General features: G+C 37.6%; 1 protein-coding gene across 3 annotated transcripts in view; it reads right to left on the reverse strand.

Moving 5' to 3' along the window:
- Positions 1–6,327: 6,327 nt before the first annotated feature.
- The window catches only part of CEP83 (centrosomal protein 83), a 34,058-nt gene continuing 18,605 nt past the window's right edge, over positions 6,328–21,780 (reverse strand). For 2 of the 3 annotated variants that reach the window (XM_058191282.1, XM_058191283.1), the window contains exons 9-16: positions 20,972–21,116; positions 17,556–17,705; positions 16,272–16,347; positions 13,593–13,750; positions 9,950–10,079; positions 9,450–9,553; positions 7,560–7,737; positions 6,328–7,082 (exon numbers count right to left, since the gene is read on the reverse strand). In XM_058191282.1, the coding sequence (XP_058047265.1) occupies positions 6,897–7,082; positions 7,560–7,737; positions 9,450–9,553; positions 9,950–10,079; positions 13,593–13,750; positions 16,272–16,347; positions 17,556–17,705; positions 20,972–21,116 (1,127 nt within the window). In that variant the 3' untranslated portion in view covers positions 6,328–6,896. Of the gene's footprint in view, positions 7,083–7,559; positions 7,738–8,428; positions 8,583–9,449; positions 9,554–9,949; positions 10,080–13,592; positions 13,751–16,271; positions 16,348–17,555; positions 17,706–20,971; positions 21,117–21,780 lie in introns of those variants that run through there. The other variant, XM_058191284.1, reaches the window with a different exon arrangement.

A 21,780-nucleotide genomic window follows, 5' to 3' on the forward strand; every position in this document is an offset into this window, starting at 1 on the left:
ACCACCATTTCTACCATTTTGAGTGTGTTCAGTTCCAGATTGTTTTGGTTGCACCACAAGGCTAGTCGTTCGACCTCTCGTCTATATGCAGATTCGTCATTGTCTCGAATGAGACCAATCACTGTTGTGTCATCTGCGAACTTCAGTAGCTTAACAAATGGATCATTGGAGATGCAGTCATTGGTATACAGAGAGAAGAGAAGTGGGGAGAGCACACAGCCTTGGGGGGCCCCTGTGCTAATTGTATACTAGAGTATATACAGGTAATGCTACTACTATCAATTCTGCCTGGTACATCACAAATTTTTGGTTCCTGTATCTTGAATTATCTATGTGCCAAATTGTGCAATTGCTTCATCCATGTATCTTTTCAAGTATAAGCCTACAATGTTGGGATCAAGGTGCTGACCAAAGGTGGATAGCTCATGAATGGACACAATGTAATTGGGCAAATTCAGCCTTCCACTTAGGAATCTAGTAATATTCTTTCAGGGAAAATTGTAAACCTATACAAACCTATACTCTGAATCTGGTTTTATATTTCCAATAGCATGAGTCATGACTGAATAAATGTTCATCTTAATGTCCATCTTTAAGCCTATTACAGAATTATTTATTTATTTAGCATATGGCATATAATGCCAGGGAACTCTACAAATGCTAGACACAATGCAGTCCTGACAGCCTAAATTGCTAGTTCATTTTGTTTGGTGCTTGAACGGCTGTACTTGCCGCATCCTAGAAGTAGATTACACCAGTTGACTAGCAGCGCTCGGGTTGCTGGCACTTCGGGCTCCCCTGCGGGTTACACATTGCTTTGCCTCATGTTGCATTGCCTGTCGTCTGGCCAGTTCCAACACCAGCTTCCGCACACACAAACCCAGTTAGGTTTTTCCCACTGAAGTGATATCCATTTATCCACTCACAATATTGCATGCTTTCAAACTGCTGTGTGGCAGAAACCAGGGAGTGAATGACAGGAGAGCTGGGCTCAAACCACCAGAGTGCAGACCATTTCTGGCCAGCAATTCCAACATCATTAAGCCACTTTGCTACCACATCCCCATGCCCATTACTGAATATAGGCAATATTCAATGGTACTTACTGCTTCCTTGGAATTCCGGTGGCATTGGTATTAATGATGGCACCTCATTTCAGACTTCCAGATCATTGCCCCAGCACTTATATGTAGATACTGAACTGTATATGATAAGACAAAACTCTACGAGATTCTGTGAGTGTCAGACAGTGATCTCTTAAAATTACTTTCTGGAATCAGTCCAGCTGGAAGAACTGTAGCCAAAACAGTGCCCCAGGGCCAATCCTGCCAAGTGGTCCATAGGCTTCATATTGTGAAAGGTGACATCAAATGCTGCTGTGAAGTGCAAAGGGCTATTGTGGTTCTTGAGACAGAACAGAGTGCTAAGAAACAATATAGACCTCAACTTATGATTGTTCATTTAACAATGGTTCAAAATTACGAAAGCCTTGATTATTTTAATCAGTCTTCTTCTCCTGCTAATCTAAATCTACAGAATCTATTCATAACCAGAGCCCTATAGATCTCCCTGCTTTTACATCACTAGTTCCATAAAAACAGAATGACTAATTCTGTATGTGCTGCAATGAATTCATTGGTCTAAATGCCAATTAGAATTTGTTTAAATCATTGTGCAGAATACAAAATCCTCAGTTATTTAGGAGTGATGTATTCCAATTTTTTTAAAAGGTCAACATGTGTTGGGACTTGCTTTTTGCAGTGTATGAGCCCACATGGAGCTCCTTCCCTTTGAAATATCATCCCTTAAGAAATTAGACTGGCCCCCACTTTGACACGCTTTCATAAGGCCCTGAAGACTTGGTTTTGCAATCGGAGTGGGATGGAGCCCATCAAATGACTTATTTGACTATGTGTTGTCACACACGACTTTCCTTGTCACAGTTGTTAATGAATCACTGCAATTGATAAGTTAGTAACTTGATTGTGAGGTGCATCTGCTTCCCCATTGATTTTGTCAGAAAATCGCAAAAGATGTTCACTTGACCCTGGGACACTGCCAACTGTCATAAACATGAGTCTGTTGCCAAGATTCTAAATTTTGATTACGTGACAATGAGTATGCTGCAGTGCTCGTGTGAAAAACAGTCATAAGTCACTTTTTCCAGTGTTGTTATAAACTCAAATGGTCATTAAATGAATGGCTGTAAGTCAAGGATCACCTTTACATGGTTCTTTTCCACACCCTGAATCAGAATGAATGAAATTCCAATTGGAAGAACTATAATACATTTTGGTCTGATTTTCATTTTATTGTTTTTAGTTGCATTGCGTTATTTTCTGTGTGGTTGCATTAGTTGCTTTTTTCCCCTTTTATATGCTACCTGTATGACTACTGTATGACTATAACTTGTTGCTGGAAATCCTTATGATTTATATTGATATATTGACCATCAATTGTGTTGTAAATGTTGTACCTTGATGAACGTATCTTTTCTTTTATGTACACTGAGAGCATATGCACCAAGACAAATTCCTTGTGTGTCCAATCACACTTGGCCAATAAAAATTCTATTCTATTCTACCTAGTTGAGTGGCCATGTACATGTTATAAATAAATAAATAACAATAACAACAACAGAGTTGGAAGTCACCTTGGAGGCCTTCTAGTCCAACCCCTGCCCAGGAAGGAAACCCTATACCATCTCAGACAGATAGTTATCCAACATTTTCTTAAAAATTTCCAGTGTTGGAGCATTCACAATTTCTGCAGGCAAGTCGTTCCACTTATTAATTGTACTAACTGTTAGGAAATTTCTCCTTAGTTCTAAGTTGCTTCTTTCCTTGATGAGTTTCCACCCATTGCTTCTTGTTCTACCCTCAGGTGCTTTGGAGAACAGCCCGACTCCCTCTTCTTTGTGGCAACCCCTGAGATATTGGAACACTGCTATCATGTCTCCCCTAGTCCTTCTTTTTATTAAACTAGACATACCCAGTTCCTGCAACCGTTCTTCATGTTCTAGCCTCCAGTCCCCTAACCATCTTTGTTGCTCTTCTCTGCACTCTTTCTAGAGTCTCAGCATCTTTTTTACATCACGGCGACCAAAACTGAATGCAGTATTCCAAGAGTGGCCTTACCAAGGCATTATAAAGTGGCACTAACACTTCACATGATCTTGATTCTATCCCTCTGTTTATGCAGTCCAGAACTGTATTGGCTTTTTTAGCAGCTGCCGCACACTGCTGGCTCATATCTAAATGGTTGTCCACTAGGACTCCAAGATCCCTCTCACAGGTGCTACTATTGAGCAAGGTACCACATATACGGTACATGTGCATTTTGTTTGTTTGTTTTTTGCCTAAATGTAGAACTGTCCCACCCACACTTACTTTTTTCACTGTTGAATTTCATTTTGTTAGATAGCGCCCAATGTTCAAGTCTGTCAAGATCCTTCTGTAATTGAGCCTATCTTCTGGAGTGTTGGCTACTCCTGCCAGCTTGGTGTCATCTGCAAATTTGATGAGTTCCCCATCTATCCCCTTGTCCAAGTCATTGATGAAGATGTTGAAGAGTATTGGGCCTAAAACAGAACCTTGGGGTACTCCACTGCATACTTCCCTCCATGTGGATGTAGTTCCGTTGAGGACTACACGTTGAATGCGGTTGGTCAGCCAGTTACGAATCCATCTGGTGGTGCTGCTGTCTAACCCACATTTTTCTACTTTATCTAGTAGTAGGTTATGGTCTACTTTATCAAATGCTTTACTGAAGTCCAAGTAAATTATATTGACAGCACTCCTCTGGTCTACTAATTTTGTCACTTTGTCAAAGAATGCAATTAGAAATGTTATAATAAATATATAAATATAAATAAATATATCTAAGACCATTACAGCTAGCTCAAGAAAAGTCAATGGTAGCAGCACAGGAACTGTCCCACCCACACTGTTTTCTTATTAAATTTGCTGATTAGCCCATTGGAGATATGAGTCCTAACTCTTCATTTAGCTAAGTTTCAGTGATATGTCAGCTCAAGAGCCATTCAGAATTAAGTGCTAGTTAGCAGATGTTTCACTACCAACTAACTTTGTAACTCTTCTGATTAATTTACAAATTTAGTCACTTGAACCCTAAGAACTGGCAGTAAAAATAGTCTTCACCTATATATCAATCTTAAAAAAAGTAAAAGTAGCAGAATCCCTTAAATTTTTGGACAGTGGAATAATTCTTCTTTTTAAAAAAAAATTACAATTTTTTTCATAACAATTGTACATATTCAACAGAACCATGACATTATTGTATATTTCGGATCTACCTTACATATAATTTCTATATACATTGTATTCATGTACAGGTAAAACTCAAAAAATTAGAATATCGTGCAAAAGTTCATTTATTTCAATAATGTAACTTAAAAGGTGAAACTAATATATGAGATAGACTCATTACATGCAAAGCGAGATAGTTCACGCCTTGATTTGTCATAATTTTGATGATTATGGCTGACAGCTCATGAAAACCCCAAATTCACAATCTCAGAAAATTAGAATACTGTGAAAAGGTTCAATATTCTAGGCTCAAAGTGTCCCACTCTAATCAGCTAATTAATCCATAACACCTGCAAAGAGTTCCTGAGCCTTTAAATGGTCTCCCAGTCTGGGTCAGTAGGAATCACAATCATGGGAAAGACTGCTGACCTGACATTTGTGCAGAAAACCATCATTGACACCCTCCATAAGGAGGGAAAGCCTCAAAAGGTAATTGCATCAAAGTTCATTAATAGAAAGTCATGTGGAGGGGAAAAGTGTGGAAGAAAAAGGTACACAAGCAGCAGGGATGACCGCAGCCTGGAGAGGATTGTCAGGAAAAGGCCATTCAAAAGTGTTGGGGACTTTCACAAGGAGTGGACTGAGGCTGGAGTCAGTGCATCAAGAGCCACCACACACAGACGGATCCTGGACATGGGCTTCAAATGTCGTATTCCGTCAGCCATTGGTTTGATGGGGAGGCTGTTGTTATCGTTGGATATGATGCTGTTTTTTCCCCCTGCCTTTAGGGTCATTGTTGTGATGCTCATCATCTCTTTCAAACCCGTTTTGCTCTTCCAATATTCTATAGATGTTATACCACACTATCATCCAATTTATATTATCAGTTGTTGTTTATTCCTCCTTTTTACTTGCTTTGTCTTATTAAATATTAAGTATTAAGCATTCAGTTCCACTGGTAATATCTAGCCCTGTTGCAGATCAGCTTTAGCAATAAAGCTATCAGAATTATCAGAAAAAGGTAAAAAAGAGGATATGACTGTACATATAATTCACAATTAATAATCTATATATGTTAAGCAAATAAATAAGCCAAAACTTTAAACTACTCAATTGCTTAATAATTCATTGCAGCCTCGGGTCCGCCATAGCACGATGGCAGACACTTTCACGTTGGGTTAACAGGGACGTCCTTCTTAGCAGCTGGTGATCACCTTTCACTTTCACTGGCCTCCGGATTTCCCTGCTAGTCCGCAAAGACCTCCAGGCTCTCTGCGCCCTGAAGGGTCCCCAAAACGTGGAATATTCGGGGTTAAGGAACAGAGACTGTTCTCTTTCCCCCACACCACTACAATGATGCCACCAGAAGACAGTGGAATAATTCTATTCTGTCATCAAACCCCTGAAGAAATGGTAGAATCTGAGCTGCAGGGAGGTTTTTTAAAAATTATTATTATTCATGAGATGATTTGTCCATTTAGCTTAGGCCCATGATGGTGAACCTCTAGCACACATGCCACATGTGGCATGCAGAGCCCTCTCAGCAGGCACATGAGCCATTGCCCCAGCTCAGCACCACCGTGCATGCGCACGCGCCTCCTGCCAGCCATCTTATTTTTGGGTCTATGCTGCGCATGTGCGGGCCGCATGCGGGAGGTGGGGGATGCACCGCGCCCCCCTCCCCAGCCCATTTTTGATCCCAGGATGCTACAGAGGCCTGCTAGGTCCAAAACGGGACACGGGGATGGGTCATTCACTCATGTGTGGGCAAGCACGGGTGTGTGTGTCACATGCACATTGCATTATGGGTGCCAACACACACACACTCACACACACACACGCTTTCGGCACACGGAGACAAAAAGGTTAGCCATCACTGGCTTACGCTTATTTACTGACTTAATGGAAACTGCTCAAAACAAATTAATGAACTGCTTTAGAAATTGTTTTGTTGCTTAGCTTATTAAAAGTTAAGGAACTGTAGAATAAAAATAATCTACTAATCTCAAAATTATTCTTTTTATGGCTGTTAAATAAATGAAACACAGAGAAGATAGATTTTACAAAAATATATTATAAATAGATTTGATTAGTTAACAAAACTTTGATCTGAAATACACTTTTTTTGCATGTAGGAAAAGCAATGTTCATATTCACTTAAAATGTGATTGTTATTTTTCTTGATATTTCATAATATATTAAAGTGCAGATAGTAATATATTTTTCAAAGGTAAAATTGTGGACAAAATTCATATAATGATAATAAAGCTCAAACAATGTTGTTTCCCATTTTCTCAGTATTTTAAGATTACAAAAGTCTAGCTTAGTGAATTACAAAAAATGGAAACTTTATATAGCAACCTGAAAACAACAGAGAAGGGGCAACCCCGAGAATTTTTTTTTTCAATGTAAAACTATTAAAAATTTGAGAAAAGTATTATTAGCAAAACATTACAGTACAACATGATTCTTAGAGTTTAAAACTAGAAAATTATTTTCCAAATATTTCAATTATAATTTTTTTTAAAAAAAATTAAAAATAATACAAATGATGTAAAACACAGCTTTTACCTATTTCACGGCACTTATAGATGAATTTTTGGCAAAAGATGAAAAGTGTTTAATGGTTTATTTGGCATCTCCAGATGACAGATCATATTGTTCCACAAACTTATTTCTGTCTGATTCAGTACTTATTTCAGACTGAGGTCGTTCAACAGAAGCACCAAGTTCTCGCAATTGGTTTCTCTGTGTGGTCTCTAGTTCTTCCAAACGTTTGCGAAGCAGTGAAAGTTCTCTTTGATGTTGCTCCTCCTTCACAAGAGGTAAAGGAGATGAGGAAAGGAATGTAACACATGATTTAGCACTTTTATTTTTAAAGATATTGTAGAGCCATGGAAGATTTAGGCTACTGGTTTTGGCTTTCAATGATATGTTCTGATTTTATGATATTTAGTTGTATAAGAAAAAAACAAACACAGTACTTTAATACAATGGAGACAATAAAGATGCTTATACTGATGTATAGGAACTTACCTGTAGCCAGAGGAATGAAGAGAGTATTACATAGATTAACTAAATGTTTAGGTAACCTTCACTGTAAAAATCATTATACAGAAATTTTAAGATTTTAACCAAAATCAGTAGAATTAAAGAAATGGTATTGCTACTTTTCTGCATAATTAAGGTTAGGATTTGTTTATCGTATAACTTTTGGGGAAAATATGAATTTTATTTTTTATGCTTTTTGGAACACTATTACCTATTCTGTAATATTTGAATATTACATACCTGAAGGAGAGGGAAGGGTAATTCTGGACCAGGAATCAAAGATGAAGATAATAAGTTAGCAGGATTCAGTATTGGGAGGTTGGGAAAAAGAATCAGTCTGCGGAACTCATTATGTCTCCGTTGCAGATCTTTTAGTCTTTTCTGAAGGCGGAGATGTTCTTCAAAAGGAATATTTTGCCTATAACAAATATAAATAACTAAATAAAAAATATTTTCCTACTAATGTTTTACTTGAAGCATAGGGTCCAGTCTTTTTTTTAAATCAATCAAGAGTTGACCCATTGGTTGAGATATGAATTGACAGACAACTTGTCACCCATATCTGACACTTTGGCCTGAAGTCACCCAGCCAGTTTCTATGCCTAACAAAGGACTGGAATTCAGTCTCCTGGTTCTAGCCTGATACCCTAACCACTACATCAAACATCTCTCAAATAAATAATGAAATGCTGATGGGCAAATCCAACATAAGATATTGCTTCCTTTACATATTCCTAATAAAACATTATCATTTCTAAATATAACCTTTTGATAGCCCCCATTGGTGATCCATAAAATAAAAACATTTTGAGCCTGAAATAGGCTGTCTGAAGGCAAGTAGAAATGCTTCAAGTTTAATATTGTCCTGTTAAGTTCAAAAAGCTTCCTGTAGAGCTTAAACATCTTTAGAATAGTTCCAAAAGATTGAACGGCTTATTTTCAACTTGAAATGACTGTTTCCAATTGAAAAGGGTTCTTTTAGTTAGAAGCATTTTTCATATTTCTAAAACAGTTTCTGATATATAGTATCATGGTTTCAAGGTAACAGTAGTGCTAAGAACAAAACATATGTATATATATTACATACCTGAAGGAGAGGAAGGGTAATTCTGGACCAGGAATCAAAGATGAAGATAATAAGTTAGCAGGATTCAGTATTGGGAGGTTGGGAAAAAGAATCAGTCATGGAACTCATTATGTCTCCGTTGCAGATCTTTTAGTCTTTTCTGAAGGCGGAGATGTTCTTCAAAAGGAATATTTTGCCTATAACAAATATAAATAACTAAATAAAAAATATTTTCCTACTAATGTTTTACTTGAAGCATAGGGTCCAGTCTTTTTAAATCAATCAAGAGTTGACCCATTGGTTGAGATATGAATTGACAGACAACTTGTCACCCATATCTGACACTTTGGCCTGAAGTCACCCAGCCAGTTTCTATGCCTAACAAAGGACTGGAATTCAGTCTCCTGGTTCTAGCCTGATACCCTAACCACTACATCAAACATCTCTCAAATAAATAATGAAATGCTGATGGGCAAATCCAACATAAGATATTGCTTCCTTTACATATTCCTAATAAAACATTATCATTTCTAAATATAACCTTTTGATAGCCCCCATTGGTGATCCATAAAATAAAAACATTTTGAGCCTGAAATAGGCTGTCTGAAGGCAAGTAGAAATGCTTCAAGTTTAATATTGTCCTGTTAAGTTCAAAAAGCTTCCTGTAGAACTTAAACATCTTTAGAATAGTTCCAAAAGATTGGAACGGCTTATTTTCAACTTGAAATGACTGTTTCCAATTGAAAAAGGGTTCTTTTAGTTAGAAGCATTTTTCATATTTCTAAAACAGTTTCTGATATATAGTATCATGGTTTCAAGGTAACAGTAGTGCTAAGAACAAAACATATGTATATATAGTACATACAACTTTCTAAAAAAAATTCAGAAATTTGCAAATGAATGTAGTGAGCCTGCGGTCTTGACCAGGATAGGCCAGCTGCAAGTTCTTTTCAAAATAGAATGTTTTCTCATTAAGTAAGACAGCAAAGACTGTAGCTAAAATGTTTTAACAGCAACAGTAGGAAACATTATGCAATTCAGAATCAAACAACATAAAATTATACCTGTTTAACACTTGGTTTTCTGTTTCTAGTTCTTCTCTCTTAGCTTCTAAGAGCTCTATCTTGTTCAGTAATTTCTTTTGCTTGTTGTCATTAAGTGTCTTTCTCTGTAATTAATACAATATACAAATTTATATTTTTTTAAGGTTGACGCCCACGTTTAACTATGTAGTTGCATATTTGCAGCCTGACCAAAAACTTTCCCAATCACAAACATTCATCAGGAAAAATAGTAACGAGTGAATCAACTTTTGTTCTTTTGAAAGTAACTCATATGAAATGTGGGCCACATTTAGCACAATTAATATTATCATCATGTTGTTTTATTAAGTTCATATATCATGGCTTCGCAGCCTCACAAACTTAAAAGAAACTTTGGTAATAAATATAATTATGTTATAATGTTATTTACAAATTAGGATCTTCTTTTAGCTATATTATGGCACAAACTTTGATTCAACTAAAAATGAAGAGCTTTTCAAAATTATGCATACGAGACATGCCTTTTTCTGAGCAACTGATGCTCGATACAATTTCTCTTTCGTTACTTTGTACTTGTCTTCTATCTCTGTGATGTGCTGAGTAAGTTTATGTTTTTCTTCTAGCCACTTTAGCTGTTTATCTTCCAAATTCCTAAAAAACAAACAATGGTTATTTTACAAATCGATTCTACTTCTTCACAGAAGTGAACATTATAAATCCACAGATGTGACTGCCATCCTTCCTGATCATACAGAGAATACTTGATATGCCCAGATGAATTCCAGACAATCCTAAAAAGCATGTTTCTTATTATTCTATAATATAAACACTAAGCAAAAAAGATAATCTGTGAAAGTTTTTATGCTGAAAAACTGAATTTCTTATGCTTCAGAAAAACTTTAAAAACTTGCTTCAGAAAAATTTCTTTAAGCTACAATAAACTGTATCCAGCTGTAGAGAAAAGTCTCTGTGAATCCCTTCCCATAAAGCCGTGATGGCGACCCTGTGGCACGCATAGCCATATCGGTGGGCACGCGAGCTCAGTTCTGGTGTGTGCATGATTTTTGGGCCTTCTGGGCCCCCCAGAAGTTGGCAAATGGGCCGTTTTCAGCCTCCGGAGGGTCTCTGGGGGAGTGGGGAAGGCTGTTTTCACCCTCCCCATAGAAAGGCTCTGGAGGCTGGGAACAACAAAAAACGGGACTTCTGGTCCCAACAGAAGTTGGCAAATGGACCGTTTTCAGCCTCCAGAGGGCCTCCGGGCGGGTGAGGAAGGCCGTTTTCGTCCCCACCAGTTTCCTAGAAAGGCTCTGGAGGTTAGGGAAAAGGAAAGATGGGCCTACCATGTCATCAGGTGCCAGGAGTGGGGGGAGTCACGCATACATGCGCAGGGGCAGGGTGCATAGAATTATGGGTGTGGGCCCACGCGACCCCCCCCCCCGCTCCTGGCACAGAATGGAAAAAGCTTAGCCATCACTGCCATAAAGATGGCTTTCTAGTGCAGGGGTCTCCAACCTTGGCAACTTTAAGACTTGTGGACTTCAACTCCCAGACTCCCAGAAAGCTTTGCTGGTCTAGTGGGCCCTAAGCAGCACGTCTTCTTGAGAGGAATCACTGTCCTTTTGAAAACCTCCCTTCCCCATGAAATCCAGCAGGCCCCTACTCTTAGGTTTCCGGAATGCCTTGAATTTATTTATTTATTTATTTATTTAATTTATTTATTTGATTTTTATACCGCCCTTCTCCCGAAGGACTCAGGGCGGTGTACAGGCAAGATAAAACCAGCAATACAATATACAGGTTAAAATACAATTTAAAAACTTATTTAAATTAGCCTGAGGATTAAAATTTACCATACACTAAAAACCCCGTTTAAAAATTAATAAATTTAACATTAAAATTCCAATTTAAGCCAGCCCCGCGCGGATAAAGAGATGTGTCTTCAGTTCGCGACGGAATGTCCGAAGATCAGGTATTTGGCGTAAACCCGGGGGAAGCTCGTTCCAGAGTGTGGGAGCCCCCACAGAGAAGGCCCTTCCCCTGCCAATCCCCGCCGGCATTGTTTGGCGGACGGCACCCTGAGAAGTCCCTCTCTATGGGAGCGTACGGGTCGGTGGGAGGTGTGTGGTAACAGCAGGCGGTCCCATAAGTACCCAGTAAGTACCAAGTAAGTGAATTGCTGGCTTTCCCCACAAATATTAGGGTACAAGGAGACAGGAATTCAACAAAGGTGAATGTTGATATGTGTGAGTATTATATATTTGGGAATGCAAAAAATTCTTGGTTTTTGTTTTGTTTTGGCTGATTTATTACTAAGCCAGTGTAACACAGAGTACATGATACAAAAGATTGGGGGAAGATACGTAAATCTTTTAAATAAATTCAGAAATATTTATACAGGTCTTTGCTACCTACTTTTATTAAGATTATGCAAATCTTTTGAAAAATGTATAGTACTGAAAGCATATATTATCAAATTTTTAGTCTTTTTTTCAGTCATAGGCAGCTGCTTCATAAACTGTTTTTGGATGTCTTTTCAAGAATATTATTCATTGGGAATAAAGCACTGACTGTGCTACCAAAATTACTGAAGAATTCTGAAAATAATGGGTCACCTACATTAAGAACAGTATGTAAAATGCTGTCGTAACACTTTAACATAGAATATAAATATTGTTATAAGACAGTCTTGGTGGTAAGAATTTCAAGACAGATTATAAGACATTGGGTTCTCAAATTCCCTCCTTTAGAAGCAAACTCTTCACTCAGCCACTATACACTGCTGCCACTGTCATGGGAACAATAGGACCAAACGAAGAGGAATTGCTACAATTATTACAAGAATATCAGAAGCAAATATCAGAGAATCATGCTTGAGGGGTGCCCAAAATCAGGCAGTAGCATTGGCAATAAACATAAAATCTTCAGAATCTTAATTCAGGTTCTCTATTCTTCACAGAGATATGCAGTGTCATCGGGGGGAAAAGCTTGTTCAAATGTTCCAGTTCCATTTATCTGAAATAATTTCATCTAGACTGCATCCACATAATAAGGGGCACTAAGATAAAAGCTAGGTGTTTAAAGTTTTCAGGATCATTTAAAAATACAAAATATACAGCTATAGAAATCGTTATGTGCCTAATTTCTCAAGTGATTTTAAGAAGCAATCTGTGCATATACTATATATAAAACAGATTGTTTAAAGAACTGAGAGCATTTTAAAAATCCAATTGCTTTATTTTTTCCAGAAACAATTTGTCTACTAACATGCTCATAATCTTAAACAAACCATTGTCTCAAAATTGATGACAAAAGGTTAAGTAAACCTCACCTTCTACAACATCAGTAATTCACAATTGATGTGAATAACTGACAATCACAATTGATGTGATTAAAATGATACAACTGAAAACTAAACATATTTTATAAAAGCAATATATATATATGTAATCCCAATCTGAACAGAAGGAAAAGTCAAGAACAGTTAGTCCACTTAATTCTATGTATCAGCTTTAAGTCATATTCCTATTCATTTACTTACAATTGATTACTGTTTTGAGGAATCAGATGTTTGGGGAAGGAAAGACAACAGTTGAGAGAACCAAGAAGGCTTGTAACTGGTAAGGGCATTTTTGCAAAATCCTCCTAGCATGGAAAAGCCAAATTTCAGAGAGATCAAACTAGGGTTCTTTCTGGACAAAGACCTGGATCAAGTGTGTTTGGTTTGTGCATGCATCTGGAGTACACAGTAAATGTTCTAGGAGAAGCAGACTGCAGGAAAAAAGCAAAGTCACTGGCCTTTATAGTGGTGGCTTACAGAAGCTGGAGGAGAGTTATATGGACCAGCCATACCTTTGGTCAGGAATGTGCTGAGATCAATTAGCAGGCTGACAAATAGGCCAACCTGAGGAAGAAGGGACACAGGAGTGGTGCACATTAATTTTGCTCTACTTTACCATCAAGAACCACTTAGATTTTGTTTCTGCAGAAAACTAGATTAAAATGTTCTGACTCTAAATTGTTAAATAATTTTGATATTTTAGAGAAAATTCTGTTACAGACAAATGAACCTATATTAGATGTCTAGGGCAAGTTGCTCTTCATGTCATCCAATTTTTGGATTGCAAAATATGCAACAGTAGCATTGCATTAACAGTGAAATCATACTTCTCTGAATCTGCTTGAGCTCTTTCTGCTTGACTTCGTGCATTTCGACATTCATGTTTTAACCTCTCCAGCATTTCCTTGAGCTTCTGATTGGAATCCAAAAAATCATTCTCTGACTGTGAAAAGGAAGCCACTCGAAGCTGCAGATCATGCAGTTGCTGTAATAGAAATATTTTATGAAATGATCAATTTCATTTATAAAATTCTAGAGCAGCGGTCCCCAACCATTCCAGCTTGGCAGACCGGGGGGTGGGGGGAGAGAGAGGAGGGTTCCATGTGAACAGCAGGCGCGTGTGTGAACATGCGTAAGTCCATTTGCATGAGCCTGTCACTCGTGAAAATGGAGTTTTGCATGCAAGTATCTGTTTCTCATGCAAATGCAGCTGCACACATGAGTGTGAGCGCCTGCCACTCACACAAATGGAGCTTATGCATGCACACTCGCCTGCGACTTGTGCGGTCCAGTTCTAAATGAGCCACAGCCCAGTAGTGGGCCATAATCTGGGGTTGGTGATGCCTGTTCTAAAGTAGGGATAAACACAGTTTCTATGATCCCCAGTGTAGCCATTAACACACAAATCTGCTATTTTGAAATATGTACTTTATTTCAAAAAAGATGTTTTGTGGGATTCAATTGAACACACTATATCAGTGATGGCTAACCTTTTCCAGACCGAGTGCCCAAAGTGTAAGCATGTGCAAATGTGCGTGTGCGCCCGAACCCTCAAAATGCAATGTGCATGCGCACACGGGACACGCCCACCTACACATGCACACACACCCACACGTCCTGCCCAAGTGCATGTGTGCACAGCCCTCACACACACGCACGCAAAGCCCCTGCACGAGCCCCCACCCCACCCCACCCCACAGCAGAGACCCAATGACCAGGTGGCAAACGCATGTGACAAAGCTGAACTGGGGTGACAGTTTGTGTGCCCACAGAGGGTGCTGCGTGCCACCTGTGGCACGCATGCCATAGGTTCGCCATCCTGGTACTATATGATATGAAAGAGACCTCTGCATGATCAGGAATTCTGAACAATTAACATTGAATATTTTAGTGTTAAAAATTTAAACTGCTCTATAAAGGTAATCAATTAGATATTAAAAAATTGTCATAAAGATATTACCCTTCACCCAACTTTATAAGTCAGAATTAGCTAAAATAATTGATTGGCAGTAAAGCAGAAGCACTTCATCAAAATCAGAAACTGCTTACCACAATTCATCACCATAAAATATGGCTCATTTAAAAATGAGAGTAAAGTGATAGATGACCCTATTTAATTATCCTTCACCTCACACGTTTCTAATTACGTGAAGTCAGTTGAAAGCTCGTAACCAGAGCAAGAGAATGAGAGAGAAAATAGGAACAGGGGAATTAGTGACGGGGGAAGCAAAAATAGAGAATTTAGTAGAGAAAATGGTGGGAGGAATATCGTGACAGAATATTCCAGAAATCAATATCAAAAAGAGAGACTATATGGAGCATTCCCTACACATAATTGCATAATTTAGGAGTCCTCATAGATTCATGGTTTCTGCTAAAAAAGGTCATAGATGTAAGCCAGAGGGCTTTGTACAGATCTGTGTTACGTGTTAGTTGTTTTGCTGTAAAATCCCAGCCCATCTGATCCAGCAGTCTGTTCTTATATTGGCCAAGAAATCGAGTAAGAAAACCTAGCAGTCTCCTGGAAAATGGCGCTGAAGTGCTGTAGATGAGTCTTTTCCTTGAAGAATATTAGGAAGTTTAAACTGGTTCAAAATGAGGCAATGCATGCATTTTCTGGTACGCCAAAGTTCACCTGTGCAATACCATATCTGCATGAGATACATTGGCTTCCAGTATATTTCAGGTGCTATTTAATGTGCTGCTTGTTATCTTTAAAGCTCTGATGGTGACATCAAAAAAGCAACTTTTAAAATAGTCTCAGAGAGAAAGCTGGCAAGTGATGGCACAAACCAATTCAAAAAGGTGTAGACATTTCAGAAAATCAACATCAGCATCTTTTAAACTTGTATGCTGCCTGACTCTTAGCAATCAAAGAAATAATAAAATAAAAATAAAACATGCCAAATGCAATGAAATAATGGATACAAGAAATAAGGCCAATATTGGAAGTGGTTAATGAATATACATAATGATAATTATGTTAAGAAAGATTGTAAGGTGGTCTCATTCCAATGCTAGAAACCTCCAAGACAAACTACAGAATTAGAGATCACAAATGAGAATGGAAACCTGGTACAATGGAAAGAATTGATGGCATTCTTGATTACAACTTTGTAGGAAGAACAAGGTACATTAAGGGAGATACTGGTGTTTATTACCAAGATGTATAAAATAATACACTAGACTCATTTTTAGAGTGAGCTGGCCGATATATAAATAAATACATTGCAATACCAAATTTCTCATGTAATATGAACATGTAAAAACCAAAACCAAAATGAATGTTTAAAATTGTATCATTCTTCCTAACACCAAATAATACGACCAAATAAATTACAGGTTCTTGTATGTGATGTGATTTCTAGACTGATTTGTATCCAAGGAAGACTCTTTTTCTATTTTTGAAATGGAAGATGGCAATCAAAACAGAAAAAAGCCAAAATATGAAGTAAAACTAAACCATCACATGAATTGCTATGAATTAAAATAAACCAACTTCGTACCTGCTTTAGATTTGCATTTTCACTTTTCTCTTTTTCTAGATCCTCAGAAGCAGTAACTCGTTCTTGAATCTTTACTCTACAAGTCATACAAGCAGAGCTATAAAATATTTCCTTAAAAACATGTCTATATAGGTAGTCCTTGCGTTAAATGATAATTGGATCTGAAATTGCAATGGCTAAGCAATGCTATTTTTCATTCATTCATTCATACAACTTATATGACATCATCTCGCCTCAAAGAGACTCTTGAGTGGCTTACAATCATTAATTGGTTGCTAGGGGAAATATCACATGACCGTATTGCTCAGTGACAGAAAAGTTAGCACTCCCTGTTGTTAGCCAAATCCCACCAGGCAAGAACCCATCTTGATCCAAGCCATTCCTTGTCCTGAGCCTTGATAAGGTAAGAGGCTACTTCCTCTTGAAACTGTCCTACCCACTTATCTTCAAATACTATGCCCTGTTCTAGTGATGCTTTGGAAAGTCTTTGGAAAGCTTCAGGGGCCTTCTAAAGCACTGCAGGAACAGGTTGTGCTATTTGGAGAACAGCAAGTGTGCCATTGTCACAATGCTTGAAAAGATCTCAGAAGCTTTTCGAAGGCTTTCCAAACCATCACCTTATCTTGAACTACTCCCACCTACATATCTGCAAATAGCTCATTCCATTCTCACGATGCACTATTTAAGAGGATGGCATGCGTGGCCTTGGGAAGAAAGCTTGACTTGGCCCTAAGCTGCCTTGTATAGGGCCAGGCTGCAAGTGCTTTGTCAGCAGGAGGAGGAAGATAGCTAAGGTCTGTTGGGTATGGCAAGACTTGTGGCACACAGGGCAGTGAGGGTTTTGTGTTTTGGTGCTGGAATGCTAGAGGCAACAGTCCGCAGCAGCACTGGGGCTGAAGCTGAGGCCTGGGGGCAATTGCAGCTGGCTCAGACTGCTGAGTGCTCTGGACCTCTACTTCAGTCCCAACAGGGCCACTGAGGAGTACTGCTGTGCAGGGCCACTGTGCAGAGTGGCATAAATGGCAGAGATATGGGAGAAAGATCAGTGTGTGCCAAGAGCTGAAACATCATAAACGTGGGTAGACTGCCAAGTACCCAAATTTTGATCACATGACCCCAGGGAGTTGCATCTGCCGTAACTTCAGGGCCCGGTTGTAAGTATCACATGTCCAGTGCTGTAACGCCTAACAGTTGTTTGCTTGCTTTAATATCCATTTTGTGTAACTAAACTGTTACATTGTAAGAGACTTTTTAAATACATTAAATCCTTATATAGTACCTTACCTAAGATTTTGGATTTCTCTTTTGGTGGACTCTTCTTCCAAGCGCATAGCAGATACCTTTTCTTCATACTGATCTTTCTCTGATTGCCTCTGAGCATCTTGTTCCATTCTGGTTTTCTCTAGTTCAGCTAATTTAGTTTCAAGTTCTAACCTGAAATATAGTGAATAATTGTAAAAAGCAAGTTGTTTAATCGATAGGATTATGTTTAATAGGTCAGATTTTGGAGGGGAGGGAGAGTATCTTCAAGTAGCACTGACTCCTGGCGACTGCTTGAAAAAGTGCCTGCAATTTTCTTGGCAAAGTTTTTCTGAAGTAGTGTGACATGGCTTCCTTCTTAGGGCTGAGAGAGAGGGACTAGCCCAAGGTCACCCAGCTGGCTTTGCTGTAAAATGGGATTAGAACTATCAGTCTCCAACCTGCTAGTCTGATGTCTTCAGCACTATACTAATCTGACTTTCATAGCCAGACCAGGTATCAGATGCCATACCATAAAGAAATGTTGATAATGGGACTTCCGGTGGCTCCGCTTCGTTAATGGCGGTCTATTTTAGACCGCCAGTTCTGTGTGATTCTGTAGAGCCGCTCAGACAGCGTTAATCTGCTGTCAAGCGGCTTGAAAATCTCTCCCTCGGGCAAAGAGGGAGAGGTGAGCATTCGGGCTGAAGTAGAGCCCCCAGGAAAGCCCCAGGAAGATTTCTGGTGGCTTGATGGGAACGCTCCTTCTATAGCCTGAAAAAAGCTCCGGAATCTGGAACGCTTCTGCCAAATGGTGGGACAAAACGCAGCACCCATCTCCGCGACTGAAATGGATTAATGAAGGACTGCTAATGCAGACAGAGCTGAAACAGGAGCATTGGCAGTTGATTGTAAGAAGATTTTAACTCCCTGACAGAGAATGTATTCGTAGTCAAGATTGGAGATGATGAAAGTAAATGGCGTTTTGTGTATTGAAAGTAAATGGCGTTTTGTGTTTTGGAAGTGAAAGCTAAGGAAATGCTTATTACAATTGCTGGCGTGGAACCTTTAAGAAGAATATAACAAGATATTTTTTTAAATGGAATTTTTTGTCTCTCTTTTTTTATCTTTTTATTACAGTGTTTAAGAAGAAAAGTTTACTGAATTTTTCTTTTTTTTTCCTTGGTATTACTTAGTTTAAAAATGGCTTTTAAGCAAAGAGAATTAACCACTTCTAAAATACTGGAAATTTCTTCAGTTCAGATACAGAAATTAAAAGAAGATATCAAGGAAGGTTTAAGGAATTTTTTAGAGGAGCTTATGGAGGCTCATCTTTCAGAAATAGATCAAAAATTTAATGAAATGGAGAAAGAAATACTGGATTTTAAAGATAAGGTTGAAGAGCAGAGGAGGGAGATGAAAAAATTAAAGGAATCAATTACCCCATTATTGCTATCTAGTATTCAGATAGAGGAAAGACTGGAAGAACTTAACCAAATTAATTTAGATTTTCAAAGGAAAATAGATGAAGTTCAAATTAATTTGAATTTAGAAAATAAAATAGATGATATTCAAGTTAAGGTAGATAGGGCAGATGAAGAAAGGGTTATATTACAATATAAATTAATGGAATATGCTATAAGGGTGAGGGGATTAAAAGAATGTAGGCAGGAAAATTTGAAAGAGACTTTTACTCAGGCCTTTGTTCAGATAGATGGAGTGGAACCAGAAGATTTTGAAGTTAATATTGAAAAAAATTATCGTGTTAATTCTTGGTTGGCAAGGCAGAAGCGTTTACCGAGAGATGTGGTTATTTATTTTACAAATAAGAAGATTAGATATGGAGTTTTGCAAGCATTTTATAAAAATAAATTCCAAATATTAGGACAAGATATAATAATGATGAAGGAAATTCCTCCTAAAATGTTAAGAAAGAGAAAAGAATTTGCCTTTTTAGTGGATGAGCTTAAGAAACATCAGATATATTTTAGATAGGAGGTTCCAGCTGGCTTAACAGTGAATTATAAAGGAAGAAAGTATTTTCTCAATACAGTTTTCAAAGCACGAGATTTCTACACTAATGTATTAAAGATTGGGAACCCTTTATTGATAGATGTTAAGTTGATTGGTGAATAGATGATGGAAAATGTGTAAGACAGAAGATAAGGGGAGGGAGAATGTTTAATTCTATTACATACGATTATGGTTAATTTTTGTAAATGATTTATTTTGGATATAAATGTGTAATTTTAGGGGTACTATTTGATATATTTGAGGTTTAAAGGAATAGGAAGATGGAATATTGTTTAATTTTGGAGGATAGATAGTAAAATTTAGGAATTTGGATTAAATATTATATTTGAGATATGGATGTAATGTTGTTATATGGTTAACTAAAATTTAATTGTTATAACTGATATATTTTGGATAAGTTATAGGTGTAATTTTAATAATGTTATTTGATATAAGCAAGGTAAAGTGAAGATTTTAATTATTACAATTGACATATTGTGGAGATAATATAGGATTGACAATAATATTAGTAATATTACTTGATGTATGTAAATGATACCAAAGATATGAAAAGATGGATTATTGTTTACCTTTGGAGATTGGACAGTAAAATTTAAGAAATTAAGTTGGAAATATGAACTATTCTTGAGAGACTGCTTAAGGAAGAAAGACAATACAGAAGATGTATAATTAATGTAAGATTGGAGCTGCCTGGCTACCATTTCAGAATGATGGGAAGGAAGAAGGAGAAGAGAGAAAGAGGTAGGAAAGAGAAGAGGAGGAAGAGGAAAGGAAGGAAGAGGGATAGAAGAGGGAGAAGAAAGGAGTAGGGAGGAAGGAGGAGAGGATGTAGATAAGAGAAGGGGAGAATGGTTGTGGAAAGTAGAAGAAGGTAGAAAAGGGAAGAGAGTTAAAGGAAGGGGGTGGTGACTGGGCAGGTCTGATTAATTATATATGACTGTACACTAAATGTGTTATTGGATATGAATTTTAAAATAAAACTTTTTTAATAAAAAAAAAGAAATGTTGATATCACACAAAAGTATAACCATACAACTTCTGTTAACATCAAAATATCTCTTACTGGCAAAGCCCTAGGAGTAAAGCCAAAACTCTCTCTGTGTGAGTGTGTGTTTGTGTGTGTGTGTACACACACACACACACACACACACACACACACACACACAATATTTCTTCATGGATGATGTGACATAAGCAAACCCATTTTTTTTTGGCAATGGAAAGGAATGGAAGCAAGAAATGAGATATCAGAAAAAGATATTATAATCCAAAACAGTATAATAGAAATGTCAACAGCAATTGAAATAATATCAATTTTATAGCCAGGACAGGAAGCACAATGAATTATAATCAAAAAGAATCAAAGGCAGACATTGCAGTTTTTATTTTTAAAAAAGCTGGAAAAAAACAAACAAAAATGTACTCACTTCTCCTCCTGTAATGCTGCAATTTTTTGGAAGCCTTCTTCTTTGGCAGCTTGTACTTTACGTATTAATTCACGATCCTTTTCTACTGAAAGTGCTTTGTGCCGCTGAAGAGTTGTCTTAAGTATTTCGTTATCTGAATATAATCCTGTCATTATATGTTTTAAAAAGTTATTGTTCTATAGTCCCAATTATGCTGAGTATTTAAAAATATTAAAATCTTTATGCAGACACCGAGAAAATAGAATTAACTTATATGCATCACATATAATTGCCTAACCAGACAACCAATGACATTGTGGGTCATTCCTTCTTCCAAATAAAATATAGGTAGTCCTTGACTTAAAACAGTTCATTTAGTGACCAGAACTGCAGTGAAGTTACAACGGCACTGAAAAAAGTGACTTATGACCACTTTTCACACTTATGACTATTGCAGTATCCCCATGGTCACATGATTTACATTCAGATGCCTGATAACTGGTTCATATTTATGACGGTTGTAGTGTCCAGGAGTCCTGTGATCATCTTTGGCAAACTTCTGACATGAAAAGTCAATGAGGAAACCAGATTCACTTAATAACCGTGTTACTAATTTAAGAACTGCAGTGATTCACTTAACAAATGTAGCAAGAAAAGTCATAAAATGGGGCAAAATTCACTTAACAAATTTCTTACTTAGTAACATAAATTCTGAGCTCAATTGTGATCATAAATTGAGGATTACTTGTATAGGCTTGCCCTGTTTCATATAACACAACCCTTAATAGGAATATACAAGTATAATTTATTAAGGATACACATACATGCCT

The sequence above is a fragment of the Ahaetulla prasina genome, chromosome 7, assembly GCF_028640845.1.
Source record: "Ahaetulla prasina isolate Xishuangbanna chromosome 7, ASM2864084v1, whole genome shotgun sequence".
Lineage (NCBI taxonomy): Eukaryota > Metazoa > Chordata > Lepidosauria > Squamata > Colubridae > Ahaetulla > Ahaetulla prasina.